The 10,297-nt window shown below is 39.1% G+C and overlaps 1 gene segment (V, D, J or C); it reads right to left on the reverse strand.

The window, feature by feature from the left end:
• Positions 1-5,178: 5,178 nt before the first annotated feature.
• LOC107296318 lies at positions 5,179-5,722 on the reverse strand. The segment is given in 2 exon segments: positions 5,179-5,525; positions 5,640-5,722. Coding segments are annotated over 2 exon segments (396 nt in total).
• Between the last annotated feature and the right edge of the window lie 4,575 nt (positions 5,723-10,297).

A 10,297-nucleotide genomic window follows, 5' to 3' on the forward strand; every position in this document is an offset into this window, starting at 1 on the left:
TATATGTGGTGGACTTGCAAGGTTATTAAGGCCTTTTGGATAAAATTGTGGTGGAATTTACAGCAAATTTTTAAAAGAAGAATTATTTTTTTGCCTCAGTTATTTCTCCTAGGTATCACACAAAATTTGGATGTAAAAGAAACGAACTTGATGTTGTATTGTTTAACCGCTGCCCGTTTGTTGATAGCTCAAAATTGGAAGAGTAAAATTTTACCTACAATGGAGGACTGGAGATTGAAAGTTTCGTACCTTGCTGAAATGGCAAAGATTTCGGCTTATATGAAGAATCACTCAAATGAACAATTTTTATTAATATGGAGAAGATGGATTGTTTATATTCAAAAGAAGCATAGAGTGGTGGAATATAATTTAGGTTTCTAGTTAACTTGTTTTTTATTTTTCTGTTAGCTTCTCTCTCTCTCTCACTCACTCACTTTCTCGCTTTTCCTCCTCCTTCTCCTCCTCTTCCTCCTTTCCCTCCCTCCCTCCTTCCCTCCTTCTCCATCTTGTGAAAACAATTTCCTCTTTTTTACACAGTCCATATAAATCCTATTTCATTGTGTAGTCTCAGACACAGAAATACCTGTGTATTTCTGTGTCTGAGACTACACAATGAAATAGGATTTATATGGACTGTGTAAAAAAGAGGAATTTGAATGAATCTGCAGCTATGACTGAATTCAGCTGGAGGGAAAACTGCAGAAATGGTGGCAGAATTGCCATACCATTTGCCTCCACTGCTGGGATGTGTTGCTGAGACCTATTCAAGACCTTTCCCAGGTGATTGCCTGACCCGAAGCCAAGCAGCTGATGAAGTAGCAATGGAGGAACCTGTGACCTTACAAACTAGGTTGAGTTGACTTCCAGGTCTCACCATTTCTGGTCCAGATTGAAATCATTAAACAACATCACTGATCAAATTAAGGTCTTCTAATAATTCATTTCATTTTCTTACATCTTGGAAGTGCTATAAAACAAAATGCAAAGAACAACAATGCCATGATGGCCATCTAGAATGTCTAGAGAGGACTTGGAACTTGGATCTCATCCTGGATGGGCTTATTTTGAAGCGAAACATTAGCATTGCAACTCATAAAGTTTTTCATGAGTTCCTGCTCTATTGCATGGTGAAAAATAAATTCAATCTTGAAACCTGACTTTGTTACAAGGTTGACTCATAGACCTCTTTGCTTTTCTTTTGATAAACTGAGATGGAGATAAATCAGACTCTCAGTTCTGTATGCAGTCCCTGATAAAATTGTATTTGCAGACCCTTCAGTCATATCAGCATGAATTAGTGTTATGATTTTGCCTAGTTTGGGGAAGAGAAAAAGTAAAAAAAGGATTATGGAGCAAAAATACTAACACTTAATGAATTTTGAGCTTACTTTCAGATGAGATAATATTAAGAGACAATTCACACAGCTAACCCCCTAATTAATTGGGGTGTAAGAAGGATTGGAAGTAAAGCAGAATGACAAGATTCTGCTATTTTAGCTTAGTTTTCTTTTCTTTTCTTTCTTTTTTTCTTTTTAATGTTTTTTAACGTTACATTGAGAAAAGAGAAGTAGAGTTCACAACTGCCTGCCTGCCTTTAATTAATACTTGGTTATGTTCTGTACATCTTCTCAAAATAGAAGTTGACTTGGGAAAACAGCAGGAGAGGAAATTCCATATAATTCAAAATATTTAAGGAAGAATATGGCTTCTCGTGGATGAGATCCCAGGAATCTTTCTAAAACTAATCCCTGAAGAGGAAAGGGAAGATATTTTGAGATATCATCTGACACGGGAAGAAGAAAACATGCAGGAAACCACAGCAAAATAGTTAGAAACCAAGGAGTGAAAGATGTTCAACCACATTAAGTGTGCAGCAATAATGTCTTTAGGGATATTTTTGTTTTGCCTTTTCATATCCATCTCTTCTCTGCCTGAGTGATTATGTTCCAGATGCTGGACAACTCATTTTGTGGTTCTCTGGTGTCCAAAAAAGGGTTTTTGCATGAGATCCCTCTATATCATATTTCTCCCTCTGTCTATCTATCTCTGCCCCATCAGACAGGTTTGTGTCTGATCCAATACATATTGTAGCTGTTAACATTGAATCCAGTGGCAGCGCAAGTCAATTTATGGGATTCTCCTGGTTTCTTCAGCACTGGATCTGACTGGGTCAGAGCTACCTGGGAGAGACCACCTAAGGAAAAAACACCAAGCATAATTGGATAAGGGTTAGAAAGTAAGCTCCATAGTTAAGATATGAAATTTCCTTAAATGCTAGAAAAAGCTTAACATGGACCAAACTACAAACCTTTGGAGAAGGCAACAAGCATGACAAGAATTAAGAAGTGGGTTGCCATTGTGAAGAGGTTTAGAGAGATGAGTTTTGAGATGAGCCTGAAGAAGGTGACTGTGAGTTTAAATAGGAAGTGAAAGTAATGTTGGCTTTGCATAAATCTTGCTGGGACTAATATAAATATGAAATGAAGTCCAGAAATGTATTTGAATTTAGTAGAGAATACCTTTCACAAAGATGATGGAGTGTATCTGGGTACAAGTAGACTTATGACTACAATTTCACCACAAGCTTGGTAGTAAGTCATGACTGTCTAGAACAGGATTGTCAAACTACGGGCCCATGGGCTGGATGTGTCAAGCTAAAACCGTGCCCACCCCATTGCCGGCAATGGGGGAAAAGTTGTGATACGTCACGACATATCACATGATATCGTGAGTTTGACACCCCGGGTCTAGAAGAACTACTTGACTGAGAACAAGTTTAATAGGATTTGTCACACAAAATGATCAGGGCTTATCTATGTATTTCTGAAACTAACTACAATCATTTAAAATAGTGGCAAAGTTGCTTTTATTCTTGAAAAAAAAATGTGAAGTCTTTCAGATCAGCTCCTTCTGGTTTCCATGATGTTACACATGTTTATGTCTGTTATATAAGAAGGTGAAGTCAATTCCTGGTGACTCCATAGATACATTTATTCAATTATTTTGGCAAAAGTTGGGAAGTGATAGCAGCCCCATTGATAGAATTCTTAGATCCTTTTTGAGGGAATGGGGGAAATCGGGAGGTTTTGAAGCTTATTTGCTGTTGTATGGTAAATTAATGTAAGCTTATTTAAAGTGAGTATCTTTGAATAAGCTAATCACACCACTTCCTCCACATTAAATCCCTTGCTTGGGACAAATTTGAACAAGTTGGACAAGAAAATATCACAGACCTCAATCAATCAGCATTTGTCTCTTTCTCTCCTTCTCTCTCCCCCTCTCCATCTGCTTGGCATTACACTTTATGAAAACAATTTCCTCTTTTTTTTGTACAGAGTCCAAATAGAGGTTGTCTCAATGTGTATTCTCGGGCACAGAAATATACAGATGAGTCTGCAGCTAAGACTGAATTCAGCTGGAGGGAGAACTCGTTCCTGGACTGATCAGCAGAAATGGTGGCACGGCTTTTTACAGAGTTCCCATACCACTTGCTTCCACTGTTGACGTTTATGGCTGAAAGCCATTCGAGACCTTTTCCATTTGGTTGCCTGATCCAATGCCAAGCGTATGATGAAGAAGTAGCAATGGAGAAACCTGTGACTTTACAAACTAGGTTGAGTTGACTTCCAGGTCTCACCATTCCTGGTCCTGATTCTACAAGCTGAATATCCGAGAAGACCCCTTGAAAAAAAGAGAAAGGATTGCAAATAGTAAACAACATCACCAACCAAATAAAGATCTTCTAGTTTTCTGTTAAATATTCTTACATCTTGGAAGTGCTGTAAAACAAAATGCAAAGAACCATAATGCCATGGTGGTCATTTAGGAAGGTCTTTGAACTTCAAAACAAATGAGAATCTTATACTGAATGGGTTTATTTTGAAGCGAAGCATCAGCACTGCGTCTCATAAAGTTTTGCATAAGCTCCTCCTATATTGACTGTAGAAAAATAAATTCAGTCTTAAAACTTGACTTTGTTACAAGGTTGGCTCATGGGCAACTGTCTCTTCCTTTTGATAAACTGAGATGGAGAGAAATTGAAATCTCGGGTCTGTGTGAAGTTCCTGATGAAATTTTATTTATAGACAGTTCAGTCATATCAGTATGAATCAGTTTACCTTTTGGCCTAATTTGGGGGAAGAAGAAAAAGTAAGAATATTGGGGAGCAAAAATACCAACACCTAATGTTTTGGGAGGCTTACTTTCAGGAGCAATCATAAAATAAAAATAATCTCAAATAAGTGAAATTATAACTGGGAAAACTCATTATCTCCAAATTTGCGATGCATCCCTAGACCTATTAGATCTATTGTATACCCAACGTTATCCTTTCCATGTGAATATAAGCAAAGGTGCCACACATCAATGATCTGATCCTTTCTTCTATAGATTGGTCCCATCCTGCACATGTCCCATCCTGTAGAATGCCTTACCTGTAGAATGATCCTGTAGAATGACCTACCGAGCATTAGGAGATAATCAGAGAGAATGAAGCCGTGCAGGTAAACTGGCCCTATGGCATGTAGAGATATATAGCTGATAACCAGCACTGTGAAGTGGGACTTCAGACAACTCATAGATTAAAAGTTTTATAATGCCCAAACTGCCTATCCATCTACATTCTGGACCGATACAGATGAGAAATCATCTTCCAGAGTAGTCCCGGGAAGAGTACTTTGCAGTAATCCAACTGCAGATGGCTATGGAAATGGTCTTGACAGAAAACATAAAGGTCCACTACTAGGATAACAGTCGGAGAAAAGAAACCAAAGTCTGGGTCAGAAGAGTCATCCGAGAAAACATCTCAGGCAAAACCCTCCCTCATTCCCACAAAGATAAAAGAAAGATGGGGCAAGCACATTGATGAAGAATTTGGCCTTTCATGGAAGAAATCCCAGGAATCTTTCTGAACTGAATCCCTGAAGAGGGATGGGATGACATTTTCAGGTGTCATCTGGCCCTGGAAGAAGAAGAACCTGAAACCACAGCAAAATATTTAGAAACAAATAAGTGAAAGATATTCAACCACACTAAATACGGCGTAATAATATCTTTGGGAGTATATTTGTTTCACCTTTTTGTTTCATCTCTTCTCTGCCTGGGTGATTTTGTTTCAGATGATTCACAACTCATTTTGTGGTTCTCTGCTGTCCCCTCTCGAGACATTTCAGTAGTTATTTAAAGGAAAGGTTTTTGCTTGAGATCCCTTAAGAGATCTTTCACTGTGTCTCTTGCACAGTAATAGACAGCCGTGTCCTCAGCTTTTAGGTTTTTCATTTGCAGATAGAAGTTGGAACTGTCCTTGGAGGCAGTAAATCGTCCTTGGATTGTTGGTGAATAAGCATTGTCACTAGAATCGTAATAGTATACAAGCCATTCCAGTCCTTGGCCAGGTTTCTGTCTGATCCAATACATAAAGTAGCTGTTAACATCAAATCCAGTGGCAGCACAAGTCAGTTTATGGGCTTCTCCGGGTTTCTTCAGCACTGGATCTGACTGTGTCAGGACTACCTGGGAGAGACCTCCTAATGAGAAAAGACAACATACAATTGGGTAACAGTTAGAAAGTAAGAGCCATAATTAAGATATGAAATTTCCTTTAGTGCTAGAAAAAGATAAGTATGGACCAAATTACAGACCTTTGGAGAAGGCAGCCAGCATAATGAGACTCAAGAAGTAGAGTGTCATTGTGGAGAAATTTAGAGGGATGACTTTTGCACCTTGAGGTAGCCTGAAGAAGGTGAATGAGTGTTTAAATAGGAAATGAAAGTCATCTTGGTTTTGCATAAATTCTGCTGAGACATGTATAAATATGAGATGAAGTCCAGGAGTGTATAGAAATCTAGTAGACTATTATTATTTTTTTACAAAGAAGATGGAGTGTATCTTAATGCAGGCAGTCCTCAACCTTTGACCACAATTTGGACCATAATTTTGGTAGTAAGTCAATGCTGTCATAGGTAGAAGCATCCGCTTGACTGGAAACAATTCAAACAACATTTGGTTACTTAAAAGTGGTAGTCAGTGCAACCTAGAGATCAGATGTTTTATTATGCCCAAACTTCCCATCCCTCTCCATTCTGGAGCAATTCAGATTAGAAATAAACTTCAAGGGCTGTCCCAGGCAGAGTACTTTAGACTAATCCAACTGCAGACGGTCAAGGAAATGGTCTTGAAGGGTAGGAAGAGGAGCTACTAACAGGATAAGAGTCAGAGAAAAGAAACCTGAGTCTGGGTCCGGAAGTGTCACCTGAGAAAACATCTCTGGCAAACGCACCCCCCTCCATCTCACAAAGCTAAAAGGAGGGTGGGGCAAATGCATTGAGATTTGAAAGACACTATTGCTATATCCTTCTAACAAAACCAATATTCTACATGGCTTTGGTTTCCTAATCTGTCTAACTTAGAGGCCTGAGAACAACTGGATACTGATGGAGTCACTTAATCTAAAAATGAGGAAAATTTGCAAAGAAGAAGCAATGAAAATATCAATGCAAACATCACTTTGATAGAATTAGAGAAAACATGTCACAACGAAAAATGGAGCTGAAAGGTATTTTGAGGATCAGGATTGGTCATCAACTATTCAGAAAACAATTCAGACAAGTACCCCCCTGTTTCCCTGGGGTGTAAGGAGGATGAGAAGTACAGCAGGATCAGACTGGGAAGATTCTGCTATTTCAGGTTTTTTGGTTTGTTTGTTTTGTTTTGTTTTTACATTGAGAAAAGAGAGCTATAGTTCACAGCTGCCTGTCTTCAGTTTATATTGGTTATGTCCACTATATCTTTTCAAAATATAACTTGACTTGGGAAAACAGCAGGAGAGGATATCCCATACCAATCAGAACATTTAATGACAAATATGGCTTCTCATGGAAGAAATCCCAGGAATCCTTCTGAAATGAATCCTTGAAGAGGGAAACAGCAGACTTGGAGATGTCATCTGGTGAAGGAAGAAAGAGAAAGAAGAAAGAAGAAAAGAAAGCAGAGGAGGAGGAGGAGGAGGAGGAGGAGGAGGAGGAGGAGGAGAAAGAGGAGGAGGAAGAGGAAGAGGACGACGACGATGACGATGATGACACCACAGCAAATTTGTTAGAATTCAATAAGTGAAAGATGTTCAACCACACTAAATATGGAGTAATATTATATTTGGGGCTATTTTTGTTTTGCCTTTTCATTTCCATCTCTTCTTGGTTTGGTGATTCTGTTCCAGATGGTAGACAACTCATTTTGTGGTTCTCTGGTGCCGCCTCTGGAGACATTTCAGTAATTAAAGGAAAGGTTTTTTCAGGAGATCCCTTAAGATCTATTTCACTGTGTCTCTTGCACAGTAATAGACAGCTGTATCCTCAGCTTTTAGGTTGTTCATTTGCAGATAGAAGTTGGAACTGTCCTTGGAGGCAGTAAACCGCCCTTGGATTGTTGGTGAATAATAGTTGTTAGTAGATGAGTAATAGTAAACAAGCCATTCTAGTCCTTGGCCAGGTTTCTGTCTGATCCAACCCATGTAATAGCTGTTAACATTGAATCCAGTGACTGCGCAAGTCAATTTATGGGATTCTCCTGGTTTCTTCAGCACTGGATCTGACTGGGTCAGGACTACCTGGGAGAAACCTCCTAATGAGAAAAGACAATACACAATTGGGTAACAGTTAGAAAGTAAGAGCCATAATTAAGATATGAAATTTCCTTGACTGCTAGAAAAAGTTTAGTATGGACCAAATTACAGACCTTTTGAAAAGGCAGCCAGCATGATGAGAATTAAGAAATGGGGTGTCATTGTGTAGAAGTTTGGAGGGATGCGTTTTGAAATGAGACTGAAGAAGGTGACTGTGAGTTTAAATAGAAAGTGAAAGTCTTGTTGGCTTTGCATAAATTTTGGCAGAACCTGTATAAATATGAGATGAAGTCCAGAAGTGAATTCAAATCTAGCAGGCAATACATACATACATACATACATGCATGCATGCATGCACGCACGCACGCGCACACACACACACACACACACACACACACACACACACACACAAGGATAATGATGGGGTAAAAGGATTCATCCATTTCTTATGAATGCCCATTCCTTAGGTATTTATATGCCAATTTTATGAATAAGAAAGCATTTCTGGTTAAAATGAAGTCTTGCAACAATTTTTGGATATGGTCATGTGTAGCATCAGTAAAAAAAACTCAGGACTTAAAGACAGAATTTTGTGCCCTCCTCATTAATGCTTAATGAGACTTAATGATCGCTGATATGAATTAATGATTCTTTTATTCCTTATCTCCCAAAATTAAATGAGATGTGAAAAAAATGTCTGCTTCTCATAAATCCATCTGAGCCCTTCATAATTATGACATTAATATCCAGAGGCATTGACAACTAAAAGCTAATTTCTTTTACAAAGAGAGTACATTATAGGTAGTCCTTGACTTATAACCACAATTAAGCCCAAAATTTATGTTGCTAAGTGAGATATTTGTTAAATGAATTTTGCCCCATTTTACAATCTTTCTTGCCACAGTTGTTAAGGGAATCATTGCAGTTGATAAATTAGTAACATGGTTGTTAAGTGAATCTGGCTGGCCTTGCTTGTCAGAAGTTCACAAAAGGGGATCATGTGACCCTGGGATAGTGCAAATGTCATAAATATGAGTCAGTTGCCAAGAATCTGAATTTTGATCACATGTCCATGGGGCTGTTGTAATGGTTTTAAGTGTGACAAATGGCCGTAAGTCACTTTTTTCAGTGCTGTTGTAACTTCGAACGGTCACTAAATGAACTGTTGTAAGTCAAGGACTACCTACATACTTTGAACAGATATCTGAAGTCTTGGGCAACTTGTATTTGATGCTCTGTTTTCTCATTGCCTGTAAAAGAGAAATGGACATCATAAGAGGATGAGAAGAGATAACATCAGCAGCACTGGATGTCATAGTTCCGACTAATGAAACACTTCAAAGAACTTCCAGGCATGTTTATCCTAAAGCCTTTATTAACAGTGTTACAAATTGACGGCACATCATGGAGGTTTATGCCAGAATCTGAATTCCCCTTGCTTGCCTCTAACTTTTCTTGCTAAACCCCTCCCTTATTTTGCAGTCATAAGTCACATTTTCCAATTAGCCCGGAGAGCAAAGATTCACTTCCGTTCCTTTTTCCCGGGCTTTCCTTATAATCTCCTCCCTTTTCTCTGTCATCTGAATTAACTCTAAAAATACCAGACAGATCTGCATATTTTGTCAAAGCAATAATATTCAATATTAGCAGCGTTGACACTGGATATGTAAAGAAATCGTAAGAAAGAATGGTACTTTTGCAGAATAAATAAATGAATAAAGGAATATAATCCTTCTAAACCAAAAAAATGCCAGAGTTCAAATTTAATCTAGAAAACACATGTCAAGGGCTAGTCTCTTTTAATTTTGATTGGAGGAAAGCATGGCAGATTCAAAATCATAGACTGAAATAAATGATGAAGTGTTAGAGGGAAAAAAAATGACCTGGGTGTTCCTTGCAATTCAGGGTTCTCAAAGGGCAATTTTCCTTCTCCACCATGTTTTTGTTTGCTTTTTTTCATCCTAAAGCTTCCAATCAGTTCCTTCTGGTTTCTAGAAAAATAAACCTATATACATCTATTGCAGTGGTTCTCAACCTTTTTAATGCCACGACCCCCAACCGGTCATAAGTCGAGGACTAAACCGGTCGTAAGTTGAGGACTAAACCGGTCGTAAGTTGAGGACTAAACCGGTCGTAAGTCGAGGACTACTCAACCGGTCGTAAGTCGAGGACTTTCCCTGCCCGGGAGCGCCGCGCATGCGTGGTTCCGCCCCCTGCGCCGGCCGAGGCGTAGCTGGCAAGCGGCAGAGACGGAGCAGGCCGACCACCAGCTGGCCCAGCCAAGGAAGGTAAGGCACCCGCTGGAAAAGGGAAAAAAAATGGCGGACAGCCTTGCTTGGAGACCCCCGTGAAATGGTCAATCGACCCCAAATGGGGTCACGACCCATAGGTTGAGAACTGCTGATCTATTGCATCAGAAGGTAAACTTCCGGGTGGAGTTCCTGGTAAATCCCTAGATACATCTATTCAATTATTTTGGTAAAAGTATGGAAGTGAAGACAGCCCTGCCAATCAATTTCCTAGGGTTTTTTTTTTTAAAGGAGAAGAGAGGGAAATAGGTTTGGGTTTTGAACTTACTTATTGTTTTGTGGTGGAATGACATAGGTTTGTTTGAGAGGTGTAACTTTGAAAAAGTCAATAAAACCACCACTCCACCTGTGAAAGCCCCTGCTTGGAGCC

Source organism: Protobothrops mucrosquamatus, unplaced genomic scaffold (assembly GCF_001527695.2).
Source record: "Protobothrops mucrosquamatus isolate PMUCROS unplaced genomic scaffold, P.Mucros_1.0 scaffold2745, whole genome shotgun sequence".
Taxonomy (NCBI): domain Eukaryota; kingdom Metazoa; phylum Chordata; class Lepidosauria; order Squamata; family Viperidae; genus Protobothrops; species Protobothrops mucrosquamatus.